This window comes from Leptodactylus fuscus, chromosome 6, assembly GCF_031893055.1.
Source record: "Leptodactylus fuscus isolate aLepFus1 chromosome 6, aLepFus1.hap2, whole genome shotgun sequence".
NCBI lineage: Eukaryota > Metazoa > Chordata > Amphibia > Anura > Leptodactylidae > Leptodactylus > Leptodactylus fuscus.
The window spans coordinates 140477454-140500582 of NC_134270.1; the positions used below are offsets into that span (position 1 = coordinate 140477454).

Consider the following 23129-nt stretch of genomic DNA (forward strand, 5'->3'; position numbering starts at 1 on the left):
CAGGCAGTAGTTTTCCATAGTTTAACTCCATTATTAATACCAGGATACTGGGCAGGATAATAGAAACAGTATTCTGACGCCCTCTAGTGGCCAATTTCTGTATAACAGTCTAAACTCCAAATAAAGTATATTGCAGTACAATACAATAGTACAATACTACAATACTGTATTGTAGCATAGTACATGATATAGTTCAAAGAAGATAGAAGGGTACAAGCCATAATAATCTGCAATAAGTATTTTACAGTTTCAGAATGCTGTGCAATACCGGAATAGGATGTAAGGCTTTGAGAAAGTTAAATGTATGTAAAAAATCATATATACCCATATAAAGCATGATTGCTGGATTACTGACCGATGGGACAATCATTGATCATGAGAGTAAGGGTCCCGAGTACCCTGTATAAATAGAATATAACAGTAGTGTGCATGCATGACTGCTGCTCCATTCATTATGGGGCTTACAATGATAGAAGTGAATGGTACCCTGGTCATTCAGGGACACTACTGGCCCATTCCCACAGGGGACTGGGGGACCTCATGATCATCCCAAAGGTAAGAGCAACTTCAAAAGGAATGGAAGTTATGAAGGAATCTCTTACACTACTCACTTCTGCTAAATTCACTCCATAGGTCATCAGTTGTGGTGGATCAGTCGTGGTCCGATAACCAGGAACCCCATCAGTCAATCCTATGAAGAGGTCATGAGCGTTGCAGTCTTTTCTATGTGTTGATGGCGTCACATTCACCAATCACATGGTACAGCTACAATTTAGTCCTATTCAAGTGAATGGGGCTGAACTGCAATACCAAGCACAGCTACTATTAAATGTATAATGCTGTGCTTGGTATCCAGTAAAGAGGCCGCAGAGCTCACCTGCACCTTGTAGTCTATCTTTAGGCATCCTGGGTATTAGATCCTCAATAATCAGATATTGATGACCAATTCTAAGGATAAATACTGGAAAACCCCTTAAAGCTGCAAGGACGTGGAGAGGGACGTGGAGAGGGGGGTGCAGAGATTGCAATTGCTACTAGGCCCTGGAGCTTCAGGGGGCCCGATGCCTTTCTATAAAAAAATAAGACACCAGAGTACAGATCTCATCAAATTTTGGGGTATACCTTAATATATTCAATAATATAATGTACATAAATGTATTCTTTCCATTTATACTATCTACACATTCAATGAATTAACTTGGAAAAGGAAAATAAAACCTCATCGACATCCAGTTTATACACAGTCAGGATTTGTCCGGCTCCAGGTACAGATATAGCCGTCATTCAGGTCTTTGGTAAACATTGTTATACTACATTGCTTCTGTGATCTTGGCCTATCCTTAGCTTTGTACAAAGTCAACAGTGAGACATTGCCTGGAAAATTGTGAATTGAGGTTGAGTCACTCTTTCTGCAAGCGATTCACATGCTGTTATGTCAGCAATGATAGAAATGACTGCGATAGATTGTAAACTCAGATAAGCGGTGTCCTGACTTACAGATCGCTGTTGATCCAAATCCGTAGGTGGTTTGGATGTTCATCTAGGTTTTCTATGTGTAGCTGACATGTTGTGGACCGGTTGAGCTGGACACTCCATTGTATTACTCCACAATGGGATGAAATTGTGACAATTTTTATAAAGTAACATTAAGATAGGCAGGTTAACCATACCCACATTCCCACCTACTTTAAAAGTGGAGTAAATGGTAGAAAAAATGGGGGAAAAAAATCACAAATTTAGGCAAATGAGCCCAAAAAGTTTCAAATTCTTTATTTTACAACTTTTTGACCCCAAAATTCTGAAGAACAGGGCATGATACATACCGCACTAGTCCACCATAGACCCTATAAACATGGGAAATATCAGCTGATTCTGACAATTTTGGGGTCTCCAACTTTCCCCACGTAGACAATATTGGAACCCAGAAGGATTGAGTATGTTGAATTTCAACATGCCCAATGCTTTTGTTTTTAGGACAGACAAGCCCCCACCAGACTTTTCAGCCAACAACTTTCCCCCCTTTTCTCACAGCCTCATGTACGATGCAGAATCCACAGCATTAGTTGACATGCTGCAGGCTCCTAACCTGCTGGGGGTTATGTCCCCAGTGAGTTGATGGGATGTGCTGAGAGTGCATCTACTTGTATTGTAGTGAGGTCTTTGGGCCCCCTGAGGCTCTGGGGCCAGGTAAGGATTGCTACCCCTGCATCCCCCATAGCTAGTCTCTTGTCCCCAAGAGTTTCCAGAATAGAAGATACCATGACAGCTACTATAGATTTTTGCTATAGTTCACATACTTGACTCCTTCTATAGCTCACTGTCGTATAACGCTCTGTTGGTTATTCGGTTCTGCTATTTATCTCCACCATCCCTAAAGGTTATAACTCTGCATGCTTACTCACCGAGGAGGACCCCTTGGTAATAGTTTGCTATTATCGCCTTGGCACCTCTCGCACACCCTTTATAACAAAGCCCTTGTGCTATTTATTCTCAGATTTTTGGAATGTAAGCCCAGAATGTGCTTCAAATATTGATCTTCACATTTGCTGCAGGCTGAGACCTGCAAATAACCAAACAGTGCAATACGCAGAGAAATGCTTATCCTTCTTAGTCTTCATTGCATAACCTTTAGAAGCTAATCCGTGATATGGAAGCAAGTATGGAGGAATAAAACCTGTGTCTCAGCATAGGTAGGTGGGTACCGTTGGGTTGGTGGTCATAGATATGTGGACACCTGAACATCACATCCACAGAGATGGGTAGTACTTTATAGGGATGGATTGTTTTTCTCTGCATCCACACTGTAGGGTAATAGGTTGAATTTGGAGGACTTCCATACAATTGGCAATACGAGTTCATATCAAACATGTCCACAGGACCTTGATTCATCAAGTGCATGCCAAAAGCCTATCCTTATGGCTTAAGCTGGTTCACTTCATCATACCGTATGCCATTTTGTGTTACCACATCACTCATGAGAGAAACCCCATACTTATTCATGGTTTGTCTTGCTTATAAGGGACCCCATTCCAGAGTATGGCTATGCTATCAGCAAGAACGTCTAAAGCCATGTCCTGGAATTTTCTGGAATTTTACAAGCAATTTAACCACAATCCAATCTCCTATTGATAGCCTGTTTCCCCATAGAGAAGCCATGGGTGGTTTATTACTGTCTCTGCCTTCCCAATTGTGTTCTACATATACAGTTATGGAAGCCACTGTGATGTATGGCGCAGCTTCCTCCCAGCCCGGTGGTCATGTTAGCCACCAAATGTCAGGTAGAGGACCCGGATCCGCTCTGCAGCGCCATTTAGGGGGTGGTATTACTCTTGTAACTGGGACTAATGTATCAGGTACACTTATAGGGAAAATCAACAAAAAAATTGTAATGTTAAAATGTCCCAATTCCCCTCCCCCTCGAAAGTCTATTATGATATTGTACATGATGATACTATGGGTAAAGAAAAAAAAAAAAGAAAAAAAATCACATCACGGGTTCTCCACACCCTCCAATGCAAAACTATGGTATATGTCAGCTACATACCATAATTAAGATCTTTTTTTTTAATATATAATACCTTTTTGTGCTAAATAAAAAGAAACAATGTGAAAAACAGAGCGGAGGACTCATTAGGAGCCTTAATGACTTCCACCTAAGTGTATGTAAACTGATGACTTCACTTATATGTAAGCAATGGGGATGTATAGCTTTAGTATGAGTAAGGAGAAAAGCCTGCAGACATTTCCCTACATGTAGTAATTATACATTAAGGACAAATACCGTACACCAACATGTCTGGGAGAAAGTAATACATTGTTTATAGTGCGCTCTCTCACAGGCAGACACATAGCTGGGCTCTCTGTCACCTGGAACCGGGATTAAAGGACTGCGATGGGACTTGAAAACTGCCCTATCTGTAGGATTTGCCATCAGCATTAATATGTACCTCCAATTATAAAACAACTCTCCATAAATGAATAGTACAGGTGAATATAAGAAACTTTGTAATATATCTTATTAAAGAAATCTGTTTCCTTCTCCATATATAAGGCTCAGTTACTTTTTACGTATTAGTCTATGGAGAGGGGAGGAGGAGGGGGCTGCTGGAATATACACTGTCTACCAATAAGTATTAGGACACCTGTAGAATAGAAAAACATTTAATCATATTGAATAGTTGGTAGACCCCAGCAGATGCTTCCTTACAGATGGTATTGGGTGACACAATACTCCCGGATGCCTGGTGACACTCCTGGTGTATGTGAGCCATCGGTTGGGTGCGGTTTCTCTGGCAAGCACTCGTCGGTCTCTATATCCCAGTTTCGGGGGTCTGCCGACTCGGGGCACATTCCGACAATCACCGTTAACCTTCCACTTTGTAATCACATAGGCCACTGTCAATTTTGGGTTATTCAGTTCGCTTGCTATGTCCCTTAAGGATCGACCATTTCTGTGATACCCCACAATTACCCCTTTCTCGAAATTGGACAACTCTGCACTTCGTGGTATCTTGCATGCGACTAATGCCAATGCACCAAAGCCAATGCTGTTTCCTATTTAACGGCGGAAGGTGTGACGTACATCACGGCCGCAGATATCTTCATTTGCATGGGTGTCCAAATACTTATTGGTAGACAGTGTACCCCCCCCCCAGATAACTGCTGCTCCCCTCCGCTACTCTGTGTGTCAGGTAGCTTACATACAGATTCTTGATTCCTGTCTCTTTAACCTGAAACATTTAGACTGGGTTCCCATATGTCTGATGTGCTAAAATAAATACCAGAGAGAAACTAATGCCAGAATGGAACCATTGTATTCTGTAGGATGATTTTGTGCCATTTGGTGGATCACTTTTAATACACAACTTCACTCTGTGCCCGACAAAAAAATTTACATATTAGTCAGACACGACTTATACAGTGTATGTGAACTCAGCCCAGTTATTGTTTCAAATATTGCACAAACAATATTGGGAAACTAAAATCTTAGGAAACTTCCACAAGAATAGGGACATTTGGTGAGTATATGTATAGATATAATGCAGTTTTTTTTCCCCCTGATATAGCCAAATGGAGTATAGTAAATAACATTGACCCCTATTACTGTTACAGTACCCCAAACATTGCAGCCAGGTGTACGACCAAAAGCCCTGACCATCTACAATGGCCAATGACAACAAGGCTATGCCAGGAACCAGTGGCCTAACTAAAGTCTTGTGGGCCCGGGTGCAATCTTATGTCCGGGCCCCTACATCATCCCTACAGTGAATTCTTCATAGTGATGGTTACAGGTTCTAAGGAGTTTAATCCACCTTAGTGTGGTTGGGGTAATCTGTGGGTCTCATTGGTTTATGGGCCAGATGGAAGCTGCAATCTCAATATTGATGTCAGTCCTTATGGGCTCCCTAAGGCTCCTGGGCCCCAGTGCATCTGCACCCCCTAAAGTTATGCTAATGCACATACACAGTGGCATAAAGTCTTGAGGGCCCAGGTGCGATGTTTTGTCCGGGACCCCCTGCCTCATCCCTACAGTGAATTCTTGATAGTGATGGTTACGGGTGCTAAGGAGTTTAATCCACCTTAGTATGGTTAGGGTAATCTGTGGGTCTCATTGGCTTATGGGCCAGATGGAAGCTGCAATCTCAATACTGATGCCAGTGCTTATGGGCCCCCTACGGCTCCTGGGCCCCGGTAAGACTTCACCCTCTGCACCCCCTGAAGGTACACCCTTGCCAGGAACACTTATTACTTACAAACTTGTGTTGTCATTGGCAGCCTGGGGACTCGGTGACTGTACCCTTCCCAGTGATACACTGTTACTCCCCACACATTTGTGAGCACCATTAAAATTTAATTTTTACCTGATGGAACACATAGAAATTCACCACTTATAAAGTGCTGTATATACCGAAGACAGTACAGGGAGAGACTTCCAAGGTGCACATAGAAGCTCATTAGCATATGCATAAAAATGGTCTAATTCAAAAACTACTGAGGCAATTTACATACAAAAGGTAGGTGTGGAATAGCCTTTCTAAAGGCTAATCAAGTATGTCATTAGTTAAAAATGACTTTTTCCAATGATAGAGCCTCGAACAGTCATCGAACGCAGATTTGAACCTAGCCTTTTATCCAGTTCACCTTGTTTCATGAATGACACGTAGGGCTGTAGAGATGCACATGTCTGTTCACATTCTGAACACCTTTCCCCATCACCCCAAAAATTTTCTCTTCTTCATTCAGGGCATTGGTGCCTATATGGGCCCAAACATTCTATAAATGGCACATTGTAGGTAATGAGAGTTTGTTGCAGAGTGTCCCTGGTGGCCCAAAAAAGGTGGTGGCCCTGGTGAAGATTTTGGATTGCTGAACACAGAATGCCAAATATGTGTACGTGAGAGTTTCTATGAGGACTAGGTGATGTTAGCAAAGCTACTTGTTTTCATTTTAGCAATTATGTTCTTAAACCTTCATTGTATTCTTTGTTTTATGACTCATATCATATTTTCTTTTTTGTGAACCTTTTCCTTATTTGTTTTGTCGAGACAAGACAGAACGGTACGTATGATATGCATACTAGTAAGTATACTCAGGACATTTCTCATTTTGCATAAATCAGAATTTTTGGGCATTTTTTAAACTGAAACAACCAGTCAAGACAAAACATATTTGTGGAATATCTACAGAAATGTCTGATAGATGTAGGTCCCTCCTCTGAAGTCACATGCATATCCAGAATTGGGGTCCGCTATACTGCTTGCTATGGCACCATACCTCTCCTATGACTGCTGTGAATTGAGAGTTCAGGACATGGGCTGAAGACCAAGCAGTCTGATGGATTTAAAGGGGTTGTCCCATCTTAAGGATCCTATGTGTACTGGTAGTTTATGTAAATTGAAGACTTTTTAGAAATGCTGCTTTGTTTGCCTGCTATGTGAACTTATTCCTCCCATTTTTTTACACAGCATTGCTTTAACCACATGTGATAGGACCTGTGAGATAGGACAAGTGACGTCACTTACTTATTCACTTATCTGTGTCTAAAAGTACAGGCCTCAGCAGTGGTCCTGGGGAAACATGGAATCAGCCATGAGGAGGACATTGGATGCCTAGGAGAGATGAGGCAAGGTTATGTTTCTACACCTCCACTCTAGGGTCAGTAGACCCCAGAGTATTATAGTGTTTCATGGGTGACGAACCCTAAGTTTGTGGGTTCAGGTTCAGGAAAATTTGAGTCAAATTAGATTCAATCCAAATCAATTTGCTTTAAAACTGCTGGTAATATTTCTGGAAGTAATAGAGATAGAACTGCAATCCTGATGTCATATGAAAGATGAGGATCTCATCTTCCATATGACACCAGAGCAGACATAACTGTTTGAAGTGAGCTCCACCTCAGCTTCCCTGTATTGTACAAAGCCCGTCAAACCCCATACCCCAGTAGGCCTCAGCGTACAGAAGTGGATTTCAGCTCAGGATTTTACACAAAGGAGACAAAATGTGTTAATAAAGTATATTACAAACTGTATTGATGACACAAATAGTGTTCACATGTTGCAGACAAGCTGCTTTTTTGTTGAGATAAAAAGAGTTGCGAAAATCTGCATTTTCGAAAAAAAAAACAAAACCTGGACAATTCAATAATAATAAGAAGAAAAGAAGATGTGGATGTGTACAATAGCCCCTAAGTCTATAGTAAACTGAAATGTTTTCAATGGTAAGTTGGCTCAGTATGACGGCAGGAACATTTTGCCAACTTTGCCTTGGGCGGTAAAATAACTTGTCCTGCCACTGTCTACAGAAAGCCTGCCAGTCTCATTGTTATGGCACTAACAACTATCTCCTGAGCTGCCCCTTATGTTTGTTTAGTGACTAAAAAAAAGGCAATGGGTGTTACCTATGTTTGTACCCATAGAAAGCTGCAAATGGAAAATTCTAAACATGTTACGCCTGTGATATCATTTTGTAATATAGTTATATATAGTAATATCAATTATGCAAATTATCATTCTTGCGGTATATTCACATAAGGCAGATTTGTTGCAGTTGGGGACAGCCTGATGTTTTTTTTTTTTTTTTTTTTTTTTTATAGGTTGTTACCGGCTGGAGTTACTCCAGCCGGTAACGGGCCCTTTTTACTTACTGATCCTCCCTCCTACTCATGGCCGCCATCGCTTCCCCTTCTGCAGATGCGGATGTGATCAGGAGAGGGGATCGGTAATCCCACAAACACTGCTATCATTATACCTGGGGGTCTTCTTAGACCCCCGAGTATAATGATCTGAGGCCCAGAGAAGGTGAGGAAACATAAAAAAACTTACTTACCTTTCCTGGGCTCCGTATGGCTTCTGCCTACTTGGTGATATCCCAGATGTCACGTGGGCTGGCTTGCGTCATTATGCGTCACGACACAGACCCAGCTCACTATGGGGCATAATACTGTGTGAAGGGGCCACTGTGCATAAGTCAGGGGGAGGGGGTTGGGGGACATGTCAAATATTCATCTTGGGGCCCAGCCATTCCTAGTTAGGCCACTGATCATGTCTATGGTTGAAGTATTTCCCATAGCCTATCACTGGGCTCAGTAGTCACAAGTCCTACATGAATACATGTCCGCTAAGGCAATGCTTCACTGCAGAAGTTATGTGAAGGATGAATGTGATGTCATCGCTGCAGGACTGACACATACCAGTATAGACTATTTCTTTATTTTCTACCCTTGGGCACTTTTTGAAAAAAATAGACAAGTCTTTAACAGGTTAAATGACTATGGGACTATTTTGAACCCTAATGCTTCAGGAGAGTCAATGGAAATGCCTATGGTTTTCTACATGCAAAAAGTATAATGATGGGTCAACTGGATTCCTATGAAACTGGTCTGATCAGTCCTTGTCCTTATTGGGGCTGGGAGCTCTGGGAGCACACAAACAGATCTAATAGGGTTTGTGTACAACAGTCATGTGTAAAAGTGTTAGGCAGGAGTGGAATACCTACAAAATGAAGAAAAGAGAAATCTAAATCCAATTTGGTGTGACCTTTGCCTTCCATTAATTCTGTTTGGTACACATGCAGAGAGTTTTTGAAGGAACTCAGCAGGGAGGTTGTAGAACTAAGCACAGATCTTCTGTGGATGTAGGCTTGCTCCAATCCTTCTGTCTCTTCATATAATCCCAGACAAACTGGATGATGATATCTGGGCTCCGTGGGGGCTGGATCATCACTTCCAGGACTCCTCCCCCGGTTGGTGGTCACATCAAATATTGATGGGATTTAGATTTCTATTTTTTTTTGTTTATTTACATAAATAAACTATTAACACTTTTATTTCTGAAAGCATTTTTACTCTATGGCACATTTGCCACACATGCCTAAAACTTTTGCACACATTTGTATACATGAATATTAGGGTTGAGTGATCGGGATAGGAAAAGATCGGATTCTGATCGGCGATCGAGTAACTTTCACGATCACGATCGGAATTCTGATCCCGATCTTTTTAGGTGGGCTCCAGGTCGGAGGTTATTTCCCACAATGCTTTGCTACTGGCCAAGCATTGTGGGAAAAGCTAACAATGTTAGCAAGGTCCCATAGGAATGAATGGAAGTAGCCGGCACACAGCCTTAACCCCCTGCGTCCATTCATTCTAATGGGAGACTAGCTAACCTCTCTAGTAGCTAACAGTGCTACACAAACTAACAGATCAGCATTTGTCCAGTATAGGGCTTCCCCCCTCCAAATGAGCAGCTCTTCAGAGGTTAACCTGAGGCTGAATTCACACGGAGTAAACTGGCGCGCGTATACGTGTGTCAGAGTTTGCGCGCTCAAAAAAGAACCCACAAAATTACGGGCACAAAATTACGCGCTGTATACGATCGTAACCCCCATTGAAATCAATGGGATCTTTTTTGAGCACGCAAACTCTGACACACGTATATGTGCCAGATTGCGCGCCAGTTTTCTCCGTGTGAATTCAGCCTGACACTGGAAAAATCCTTCATCGGATATTGAATGCTCCTGGTGCTAAGCAAACCTGCATTCCCATCAACCAGCTTTATATGGTACAGCATTCTCATAACAATATTCTGTGAGAAGCATTGATAAGAGAGCTATGCAGCATCTCTCACTAAACATTATCAAGTGTTAGGAGCTCAAGTCTACAGAAATTACAGGCTAACTGTTACCATCTAATATTCTTAAAGGGATACTGTCAATATGGATTCCAGATGGTCAATTAATACCTTAGCACTACAGTGTTACAGACCTAGGAAGAAGGCTGGGCTTGTGGCTTAGAAGAGTGTGGGCGGGTACTGGGAGGGGAGACGTAAGTGATGCACTCACATCTCCCCGCCCTGTATCCGCCCACACTCTCCTAAGCCACAAGCCCCGCCTTCTTCCTAGGTGTGTAACACTAACCTGGAAGGCGGGGGCAGGGAGAAGAGGAGTGAGAACAGCGGGGACCGGATCAGCGGCAGCGTTTCTGTGCAGGTAAGTGGGGGGGACTAAGTAGCCAGAGAATTATTTTTAATCACTACACAGCGTGGGGTCTAACAATTAAAGCGTTCAATTTTTAGACTCCATGCTGTGTAGTGAATAGGATCGTTTTTAAAATCCGATCTTCAATCATTAAAAAAATCCTATTGACTTGCATTGGGATCGGAATTGGGATCGGGATCAGGTTCGAATGGAAAATGATCGGAAATCGGATTTTAAAAACGATCCTGAAATCTAAAGATCGGCTCAACCCTAATGACTTTTAAAAGCAGGAGCTGTCAGCTTGAATGATCTTGTGTTCGCATGGTCACTCTACAATCTCTATGTATATTCCTTTATATTAGTTATAGTTTGTGGAAAACATGAAACTTTGTATCTTTATAGTTTGAAAGAAAGCAGCGCCGAAACTTCACACATAAAGCTGCAAAGAAGAAACTAATTGAAGTGGAAGATTGAACAAATATGTTACTTGTGGGCCGATGATAAAACGTTCTTTGTCAGACTATGGCACGATATATTGCCCAGCAGACGAGAGTTTAACCATTAAACAGATCTCATCCAGAACCAGATCTAACAGCTGATCTGTGCTAAACAATGGGAGGGGGCATAGAAAACAGACCCCAGCTGATAGACACCTTCTACAACCGAACAGCCAAATATGGGCACAATATATAGCCCTGGTAAGCAGCCCACCATTAAATCTAACAAGTACAGTATATGCAAGTCATAGCAGTCATTTGCCACACAATAAGCTTATAAATATGGAGGTGACAGCTAACCGTCTGCATATAGATAGATGTTATGGCTACTGAATTTGCAGTCTGTATAATACAGATATATTATAGTTGTATGAATTTAGCCTAATACATAGCCAGAGCATTATGCATATCTTTGTGTTATGGATCAGGTTGTACACATCTATAATTATCTATATTATCCATACTGTACTTCTATTTGCCTCTGCTTTTACATATAGGCAGCCAATAGTTTTTCTCATTGACTCAAATCCAATCCATAGATTTCCACAGATATATGATTCCCTATAAGCACTGGCACACAACGTGCCTATGGGACAGTAATTCATGAGTTTGGGGCCTCCACCTGCCATTGTACAGGGTCAATGTTTATGGCAATACCATGAGTAAGTATATATACAGTACTTAATTCTAGGGAAAGATCATTTTATACGTCTACAATCCCCCTAAAATTTATACTACTGTTAAAAATTGGGCCATAGGATGAGGGCAACGGACATTAACAGCAAAAGAGTGATGAATGCAGATGGAACGCCCGCCGTCTGGTGTTTGCTCACATTCACTGTAATGTAAAAACATGGCGTCATGTTTCTTTACTTTTGTAAAGAAAAATTCCTGCAATCTCAACTTTTTCTTATGTGAGAAAAGTAACAAACATCCATCATACTCCCATTGCGGCCCATCCCATAGTGGCCCCTGCACATAGTATTATCCCCAATAGCGGCCCCTCCACACAGTATTATCCCCCATAGTGGCCCCTGCAAACAGTATTATCCCCAATAGTGGCCCCTGCACACAGTATTATCCCCCATAGTGGCCCCTGCACATAGTATTATGTCCCATAGTGGCCCCTGCACACAGTATTATATCCCATAGTGGCCCCTGCACACAGTATTATCCCCCATAGTGGCCCCTGCACACAGTATTATCCCCCATAGTGGCCCCTGCACATAGTATTATGTCCCATAGTGGCCCCTGCACACAGTATTATATCCCATAGCGGCCCCTGCACACAGTATTATGTCCCATAGTGGCCCCTGCACAAAGTATTATCCCCCATAGTGGCCCCTGCAAACAGTATTATCCCCAATAGTGGCCCCTGCACACAGTATTATCCCCCATAGTGGCCCCTGCACACAGTATTATGTCCCATAGTGGCCCCTGCACACAGTATTATATCCCATAGCGGCCCCTGCACACAGTATTATCCCCAATAGTGGCCCCTGCACACAGTATTATCTCCCATAGTGGCCCCTGCACACAGTATTATCCCCCATAGTGGCCCCTGCACACAGTATTATCCCCCATAGTGGCCCCTGCACACAGTATTATCCCCCATAGTGGCCCCTGCACACAGTATTATCCCCCATAGTGGCCCCTGCACACAGTATTATCCCCCATAGTGGCCCCTGCACACAGTATTATGTCCCACTGTGGACACCCATAAACAATTATTATACTCTGGGGTACAAGATCCCCATCACCCACCAACCATGAGAATCTTGTGAATGTGCTGCTTTGGACAATCCTTACTTGTTAGAAGAGCAATTATACAATAAGCTGTTCCCCTTGCCTGCTCAGGGCTCGTTCACATCTGCGCCCGGCACTCCGTTCTGCAGGTTTCCGTTTCCTGCATAAAACAGAGCAGGAGACAGAAACCTGCAGGAGTCTCTCTCACCCATTCATTTGAATGGGTGAGAAAGATGTCCGGCCGTGAGCGGCGGTGAGCGTTTTACGCTCACCGCCGCGAAACCCGGTTTTTTAATCCGGACACAGTCGGACATGCAGTACTCTGTGTCCGGATTGAAAAAAACCGGTTTCGCGGCGGAGAGCATAAAACGCTCACCGCCGCTCACGGCCGGACCCGGTCTGTGCTTTCCGTCTTTTTGCATGTAGAAGACAGAAAGCACAGAACGGAGACCAGAACGCAGGTGTGAACCTAGTGACAGTCTCCAGGGCTTCCAACCATCCACAGACAGGAAGCAATGACCTCACATCCATCATCTGTATGACCAATCAGCCAATCACTGTCCTCGGTGGTGATGTGCTGCTTGTGTGTGTTACCAATGAAGCCATTGATTGGCTGAGCAGTCATGTAAACATCACATATGATGTCATCACTTCCAGTCCAATGGGAACTGGATAGTCAGCTCAGGTACAATAGGACATTTAGAAGGTGAGTTATATTAGTCTATAGGCTTATCTGCTACCTGATAAAAAATGTTGGAAAACTCAGTCAGAAGCCTCTAACCCCTATAAGAAGTTTCTATTCAGGTGGAACCATAGCAAGGTAGGGGTTCTGTATTATCCATACAACGTAGGCTTGTTCCAGATACACTAAGCCTACAGGAAATTGCCATTTACACAGTTAAAGGGTTAACTTTATATTGGACAAAACTCAAAATTAAGGAAGGTCTAAAATCTCCAAAAGTAGCGCCTGGGAAGGTCTTCACTTGGATACAACAACATGTAGAGTGAACTGGGTACCCACAACCAGGCTTTGGTGAGGCATTCACAGATGACATTTCATTCTGAGATATTCCCCTGCTCTCGCACACCCACTATTGGAGCTTAAGGTATAGACTTGTCATTACTTTAATAGAAACCTTGGTTTTGTGTGTTTCTCCCCATACAAGATGAGGTGCATTCTCCGGTAATCCCTGGTGAATATCAGAAATGTCATTGTTGTGTTTTCTTCTACCAGCCCAAATACTGTAGACAAGAATTTACAGTCAGGTGAATGTAACATTCAGGTCACACAAAGGTGATAAGGTTGCCCTGTCTGGACTGTACTGGCACCCTTGTGGAATGTGACCCGTGTGTCACCCCCTCTCTGTCACTCGTCACCTCGGCTGCTAGTCAGATGCTTGGAGTGCTAGATCTTAAGAAAGCAAAGACACAAGTGGAGTATGAGAAAAGGTGCAAAGAGTGAAAGTGAAATGACTAATGGTGTTAGGACATGAATTTAGGGTCTCGGAACACCCGTTACTGTCTATAACTCTAATCTTTCATTTATCTTGTACAAGAATTAACTTCCATTTTTTTTAAAATAATATTTTTGTCTAATATCAAGGAAAACTGGACGGTAGTTACAGGGGTGTCCTGAAAACTGGATGGTAATTACAGGGTTGTCCTGAAAACTGGATGGTAGTTACAGGGTTGTCCTGAAAACTGGATGGTAGTTACAGGGGTGTCCTGAAAACTGGATGGTAATTACAGGGGTGTCCTGAAAACTGGATGGTAGTTACGGAGGTGTCCTGAAAACTGGATGGTAGTTACAGGTTTGTCCTGAAAACTGGATGGTAGTTACAGGGGTTGTCCTGAAAACTGGATGATAGTTACAGGGGTGTCCTGAAAACTGGATGGTAGTTACGGAGGTGTCCTGAAAACTGGATGGTAGTTACAGGGTTGTCCTGAAAACTGGATGGTAGTTACAGGGGTGTCCTGAAAACTGGATGGTAGTTACGGGGGTGTCCTGAAAACTGGATGGTAGTTACAGGGGTGTCCTGAATTAGGTTAAATGCACACAAATGTGGCATTAACGGGTCAGCTAGAAAACGGCATATACACGGCATAGCTGATATCCGTTTGGCACCTGTGCCTCCATGGAACAGCTTTCCTGCAGTGTGTTTGGTCCACAAAATGGATTGCAATATGTGGATGGGATACAAATTGCAGTGACTGTATAATGGAACGTTTTTTTCCACTACGTAGGGAAACAGCTTTAAAGTGGCTTTTATATGCAGTCTGTGGATGAAATTTCTAAAATGGGTTGTACCAAACTTAGCAGTTATGCCCTATAGATACAGTAGGACCCCCAGTGGTAGGGTTCACACTCCTGATAACAGGGGTCAGAACTCCCCATCCTGTTGGAGCAGTAAGTTGAGCATCTGCACTACTGCTTTATCAATTCAATACGATAGCGCTGACTATGGCCAGCACTCTCATAGAGAATAAATGGAGCAGTAGGCTGCATGCTTCATCAGGATGTAGAACTGAAACCCCTTTGTAGGGATCGGTGGTGGCCCCAGTTGTTGGACCTCCACCAATTGTGAAATTATCCTTTATCCTATAAAATTGAATAACTTAAAAACTTGGTACAATCTCTTTAGGTTTTATATACATCAGTTGGTGTGCCATTGACGACTATGCCACATGTGTCCTCGGCCTAAGCCTGGATAATATTTGTGGTTGTATTATAATAATAATAAGGTATGATGCAAAGCCTTAAGGCTTGGTCCTTACAATTGTATATGACACTGACATAATATGTAGTCACTCTGTGTACTGCTGCTCATGCCTTGGACCTATAGGTTTCTATGGGTGCCATATATAATAGATTTGTATAGCACGGATGTATAATACAGCTGTATGCACAAACCCATATCCTGTATTTAAAGAACCTATGTAAGGGACAGATCCATTTAATCCTCTACTGTGATAGTGTTGACAGGATGACAGGTGTGGCCCAAAAAAGAACATGCACCTGAGATACACAAGTCCCCTTCTATATAGTAGGAAAAGTAGGGCTTCAGCACAAATGCAATTCTTATGAAACTTGCTTTAGGCGAGGGATGTAGATTACACAATAATGCGTTTCCAATCTTTTTATTGCATTTGTTTAGCATGTAAAGGTTAATCACTGTTTCCGAGAATGTGAACCTGAGGTTAAGCCCTTATATGTCAGACATGTTGTCCATACAAAGCCTGATGGTTCACGAATATTTAAGAGAAATTTTTCGTTTTTATTCTGGCCATTAAAAAACAGACATGTGAATATACTCAATCACTTTCATTGTTTCTAAAAAGGCTGCTCAATGAATAAAAAAAATTGAGCATAGAAATGTCCATTTTCCATTGTCGTGTGATTAAGGCCTTATCCTTCAGCACATCTCCCATGTTCCCATGTACAGTGTTGGCCAAAAGTATTGGCACCCCTGCAATTCTGTCAGATAATACTCAGTTTCTTTCAGAAAATGATTGCAAGCACAAACTCTTTGGTATTAATATCTTCATTTATTTTGCTTGCAATGAAAAAACACAAAAGAGAATGAAAAAAAAGTCAAATCATTGATCATTTTACACAAAACTCCAAAAATGGGCCGGACAAATGTATTGGCACCCTCAGCCTAATACTTGGTAGCACAACCTTTATACAAAATAACTGCGCACAACCGCTTCCGGTAACCATCAATGAGTTTCTTACAAGGCTCTGCTGGAATTTTAGGCCATTCTTCTTTGGCAAACTGCTCCAGGTCCCTGAGATGTGAAGGGGGCCTTCTCCAAACTGCCATCAGGAGATCTCTCCCCCACAGGTGTTCTATGGGATTCAGGGCTGGACTCATTGCTGCCACTTTACAAGTCTCCAGTGCTTTCTCTCAAACCATTTTCTAGTGCTTTTTGAAGTGTGTTTTGGGTCCTTGTCCTGCTGGAAGACCCATGACCTCTGAGGGAGACCCAGCTTTCTCACACTGGGCCCTACATTATGCTGCAAAATGTGTTAGTAGTCTTCAAACTTCATAATGCCATGCACACGGTCAAGCAGTCCAGTGCCAGATGCAGCAAAGCAACCCCAAAACATCAGGGAACCTCCGCCATGTTTGACTGTAGGGACCGTGTTCTTTTCTTTGAAGGCCTCTTTTTTTCCTGTAAACTCTATGTTGATGCCTTTTCCCAAAAAGCTCTGCTTTTGTCTCATCTGACCAGAGAACATTCTTCCAAAACGTTTTTGGCTTTCTCAGATAAGTTTTGGCAAACTCCAGCCTGGCTTTTTTATGTCTCTGTGTAAGAAGTGGGGTCTTCCTGGGTATCCTACCATACAGTCCCTTTTCATTCAGACGCCAACGGATAGTACGGGGTGACACTGTTGTACCCTCGGACTGCAGGGCAGCTTGAACTTGTTTGGATGTTAGTCGAGGTTCTTTATCCACCATCCACACAATCTTGCATTGAAATCTCTTGTCAATTTTTCTTTTCCATCCACATCTAGGGAGGTTAGCCACAGTACCATGGGCTTTAAACTTCTTGATGACACTGCGCACGGTAGACACAGGAACATTCAGGTCTTTGGAGATGGACTTGTGGCCTTGAGATTGCTCATGCTTTCTCACAATTTTGCTTCTCAAATCCTCAGATCTTTGGTCTTCTTTCTTTTCTCCATGCTCAATGTGGTACACACAAGGACACAGGATAGAGGTTGAGTCAACTTTAATCCATTTCAACTGGCTGCAAGTGTGATTTAGTTATTGCCACCACCTGTTAGGTGCCTCAGGTAAGTAACAGGTGCTGTTAATTACACAAATTAGAGAAGCATCACATCATTTTTCAAACAGTGCCAATACTTTTGTCCACCCCCTTTTTTATGTTTGGTGTGGAATTATATCCAATTTGGCTTTTTGACAATTCTTTTTGTGTTTTCCATTGAAGACAAATTAAATGAAGATAATAATACCAAAGAATTTGTGCTTGCAATCATTTTCTGGAAGAAAATGAGTATTATCTGACAGAATTGCAGGGGTGCCAATACTTTTGGCCAACACTGTAGCCAAGCACGGTGAGCGCATATTTTTGGTCCTGTCTCAAAAATTACCCTCATCAACCTAGCCTTAAGCACAGATGAGCTGCAGAGAAAACTAATAAAGTGGATATATTATTCCATTCAATCCTTTAATTGCTACCTGGCGATTACTTTGCTTTACAATGACGGCACAAGGATACAGGAAATTACACAATGTGGGTATAGCTTGAAATAAACATGGAAGCCAAATTCAGAGCAGATAAGCACCTTGACTGGCTTAACTCCTGAACCCACCAGCCATGGGTTTGCAAGGTGAGTCCATAGGAACTGGTTCCGCTGCCCCATTGTTCTGAGGGTCACTGAGTTTTGTCAGGTCTGGCACATTCCTGACACAGAGGTGGAGTCGCTTCAGGGTGTGCAAGTAAAACCTTTCTTCTTATACATTGTGTCATCGGAGCGTGCTGGCTCTTGCCTGACATCTTAGTGGAGGGATAACGGCGATGATTGTACAGAGTGGGGGATGGCTATGGAGATCTAGAAGGATACAGGAATCCTTGAGAAACTTGGTTATGGCTTAATGATGCAACAGGATGTACTATAAGGATCTCTGATTAGCAATGTATTCTATAGACGTCTTGTAAGGATCATATACAGTAACTACGGACCTGGCTCAAAATGGCTACAAAGTCAAAATCTTCCTATAATTGACCTAATAACACAACAGATATGTAGACTATAAAGTCACTTCTATAGTGATGGTACGCTGGTCTATGGTGGTATGATGAAATATACTTAGTAGTGAAAAGCGGTGAGCCTAATGGCTTCCATGTTGTAACAGTCCAGTCCGCTAAGTCCATATATAAAAGCTGTGTAGTCACTGAAAGCATTGATGTCATCAAGAATCTGGAATAGTTATATGTCCGAGAAAATTTATATCTTTATATAATTATGGAAGTTATAAAAAAAAAAAAAGCCAATGTTGGCTTTAACATCTAACTAATGTGCTCTACAATCACACATAGTCCCTAGAGCTGTCAAAGAATTGTCAGGTGACATGTTTGCAGGGGTTGTCTATGTGCTTATGACTACAGGGTGTCCCGCTGTATAGAGTCACAGCCATCAGCTGTAATTTATAGGAAGACCTAGTAAAAAGTGCCATACCCACTGAAATAAAGGGGTTGTCTGTGAAGTCAAGGAAGTGCCAGATCTTTTATACAGTAGAAAGAGTCTTCGTAGCAACTTTGTAGCAGACAGTTTGGAAGCAAAGGCAGGCCCTGTATACTTGGGCACTGAAAGTATGAGAGGTAGAGGTGCACTGTGTAATACATCAATGGCTTCCAAGTAAGAATAGGAACTGTGCTTTGCAAAGTAAAAAAAAGACAAATTTTAAATTTAATAGGAGTCTGTCACCAGAACTCAGCATATCAACTCAACTCCACCGATAGATAGGTTAGGGTCACCAGAAGCCAGCATATCAACCCAGCTCTACAGATAGGTTAGGGTCACCAGCACCAGCATATCAACCCTGAGCTGCAGATAGATAGGTTAGGGTCACCAGTACCCAGTATGTCAACCCAGCCCTGCAGATAGATAGGTTAGGGTCACCAGAACCTAACCTTAGGCTTCAATCACATAAGCATCTCTGTTTGAGACTCAGTTACAAACCCTTTGCCAGTTTCAATTTAAAACTGACGGAAACCTGGTGATCACCCAGTGGACCCATTATAGTATATGGGATTTGTGGCTGTCCGTGGGTAACTGCTGTTTTAGCAGGTGTGTAGTCCTTCGATCGGGTCACACAAAGGATACAAATGACACAGGGCACATAGCAAGTGTGAGCTGAGCCTTAGATAGATTAGATCATTATTTAACGGTAGTATTCAGTATTGGTCTGTGCAATATAGGGTGTGCAGACAAGAAATTGCTACTGGGTCCTGGAGCCCAAGTGGGCCCATAGGCCTCTCAACAACATAAGGAAACACTAGTATTATAAATAGGATGTAGTAAGTGGGGGCCCTATTATCCTTTAACATACATATGGCTGTGTTGTATGGATCTGTAATACCGCATACATAGCTTGCTCTAGGTCTATCTACTTCTTTACCATGTATTGAAACTGAGTGCAATGCAATCCCATGTCATATTAAAGGGGTTACGTAATAAATGCATGGTCACAGGGGGCCCAACCTGAGGGACCCCCACCTATTATGAAAAGTAAGCTGCACTTGGCTGTCTCTATCAGTCTACCAGACATTCATATCAAAGACTTGGGAACTTGTTATGGTTGGTGGGGGCAGACAGGTAATACATCTTGGAAGTATTCTTTCCTAGAAATATTGCTACATTAAGCCACCATTCAATGACCATAATACAGACCTTTAAGGCCTATATGGCACCTTATTATAAACACACTGGGGAAGGAAAGGAGGCATCAAGACTGGCATTTTGTACCCTGGTGTTATGATGGTGAATATGATGGGGGGCAGGTGCGTCCTCCAACAAGCCCAGAAATGTGAAATGCATCAAAACTGGAGTAAATCAGGCGAAATTTGAAGTGGCCAATGACCCTGCCCATACCATGCCCTCTTTCATGAAATGACCCTGCCCATGCCTTGCCACCTATCATGAAATGACCCTGTCCATGCCTTGCCCCCTATCATGAAAGTGGATAAGGGCAACCTAAAAACATTAATGGAAACAAATGGCAACTAATTTGCAACTTTATAAACCCAGAAAAGTGACGTTGAAGATTGACAAAGCTCCGCCATTATGTCATCAACATATTACTACTTTATAATCCAAAAAATGTCCAATCGTCTGCAGGTGAAAATGGAATAATCTCCTTATATATAGGCACAACACTGAGATGTCTTCCTCAGGGAATTATAGGGTGACGGCCATTGATAGATCTACCTACAGACTCCATCACTAGGAAATTCTTTCTCTTTTCCTCTCTCTAGAGAACGTCTGACAACTGGCGTCACAATGCACGCTGCTGAAACGTCTTAATGTGGGGCAAAGTTCCCTTCTGCTTTCTTTGCTCCAAGCTCCTGCACCTATGACCCATAATTACACACCACAAAGCTGTAAGGTCACCCTAATAAGTGTTTGGTACTGATGAATGACAATGCCCATACACCACAGATCTTCCCTGGGAGACACTAAAGTACAACTATCTAATTGTCCTACTTTCACTTCATTCTGCAGCCTGTGCGCCTCGCGCTTCTTGTGCGTGTCTCTGATCCAAAGGTTCAGCCTTTGCTTCCCTGTCTATTTACCTATACTATGTCACACTGTGTCACAATTACATGTGGCTTCCTGATCATGATACACATCCAAATAGAACTTTTTACATGACAATCATTCTTTGGGTGTCACAACAAACAAGCAAGAAAACTAGGGTCCCCTTACCAGACGTAGATGACTTCCTCATTGTACCCCAAGGCTTTCCTTGCAGCTTCCCTAGCTAAGATCCTCAGGGAATTCTGACCTCCCAGGAGAGACAAATGCAGAATGGGGAGGGCAGAGCAGGGAAGCGCACACTTACACAGATACACAATCAGTACACTCCCATTTGTTCTGAGGAACACACCTTTAGTGAACTTGTGCACAGTTATGGAATGCACCAATGTGCTGCGAGACACGGGGTACTGCTGGCATCTCAAACCTGACCTCACTCTTTAACCCTTTCCTGCCGCTTGCAAGCGCACAAAGTGTTAACCCTTGTAAAACGTGAAAATCTGAGTCAGATTGTGGATTGAGAAACAATGAGCCCTATGTTCTCTTATTCTGAGAGTGTTTGTTTTGTTGCTCTAGTTGAAGTTCATTGGCACGGAGGTTCAGTCACTATTCACATCCTCCGAACTCTCATATAATATGCACTTTGATGCAAGGTCAAGGACAGTGCTGTGACATTCACATAATATAGGGCGGAGGGGGGCTTAAAATTATATTGAAATTTCTTGTTTTTTTTCAAGTCTGTCTGAAAAATGACTTTGTATCATTGTATTTTTGTCTTCATAGATTCCTTCCTTTAAACCTTTAACCCCTTTATTCCAATAATTTCTCAACCCGTTTATTAACACATGGCGTCCCCAATGGTTATCTCTCTTCTTAAGGGGGTTTTCCCATCTTATCAACTTATCCCTTAGGCCTGGCTCACATCCGCATTCGGAATTCCTTTCGGTGAGTCCTCTTGGGGAATACTGAACGCATTGGCAAGCAGTGAATTTATGAAAGCACACAGACCCCATAGACTATAATGGGGTCCGTGTGTTTTCCGTGCAGTGTCCGCATGTAACATGCGGAGAGAAGTGATCCGGGCCTAAACCACAAGATAGGGGATAAGCTGCAGATTGTGGGAGCTTGACCGCTGCGATCTCCACCGATCACGAGATTGGGCTTGTTGTGCGCCCTGTTCTGAATGAGGTGGTGGATCTAAAGCCCTGCTCTATTCATTTCTATGGGACCGCCAGAGGTAGGTGAGGTGCAATGCACAGCTATCTCCAGTGGTCCCATTAAAATGAAAGGAGTGGGGTTACACCTGTCTGAACATTGCTCCATTCAGAAGACATCCTCATCTTGGTGAACATCCCAACAGTGAGGACCCTTCCAATCTGCAACTGAACCCCAATCCGATGGATAAGGAATATGTTAATGAGATGGGAAAACCCCATTACACTGAGGACACACGTTGTAGAAACATAGAGGGAAAAATCGCAGCATTTTACAGTCCCAGCAAAGTGATTGAGATCTCATTTAATTTCATCCACACATTGCAAAATAAAAGAATAAACTGCAGCAGAAATATGAAAAAATGTAATGAAACAAGGTGGTTACCCCATAGACTTATGTAGGATGGGGGAGAAGAAAAACACAATTCTCATTGGTTGCTATAAACAACAAAGTCAGTCTAAGGCTCAGGCCCCGTGTAGTAGGCCGCAGCAAAAAAGTGCTATGGGATCAACCACAGCAGCGACACATCGTGGTTTTTCCCAAAGTACTTTTTAACACAATGTCCGCAGAGACTTTCTGCCTCCATTATATTTATAGCGAAGCCGTTGGTGTTTCCATAGGTATAATTTACATGCTGTGATTTCTAAACGGTTTTGGAAATTGCAGCGTTTCCACTGCATGTATTTCTCCACGATGTGTGGATGGGATGCTAGCATTTCCACAGCGGCCACACCACGGCGTTTACATGGTTTCTCCACTATTTGGATAAATAAGGGTCATTATTCCAACAAATTTGCCTCATATCCTGCAAATTTTGTGTCAAATCCATGGCAAAATCTATGTATGGAATTGTTGGTAGATTTCTTGTGGACATCATCAGGCTAAACTGAAAGCATTGCATTCCTCACCAC

At 42.6% G+C, this 23129-nt stretch overlaps 1 protein-coding gene across 1 annotated transcript in view; it reads right to left on the minus strand.

The window, feature by feature from the left end:
* Positions 1–21272, minus strand: part of SEPTIN9 (septin 9) — a 190043-nt gene extending 168771 nt beyond the window's left edge. The window contains exon 1 of the mRNA XM_075277384.1: positions 21175–21272. Coding sequence (XP_075133485.1) covers positions 21175–21196 — 22 coding nt within the window. The 5' untranslated portion in view covers positions 21197–21272. The remainder of the gene's footprint in view (positions 1–21174) is intronic.
* Positions 21273–23129: the final 1857 nt, after the last annotated feature.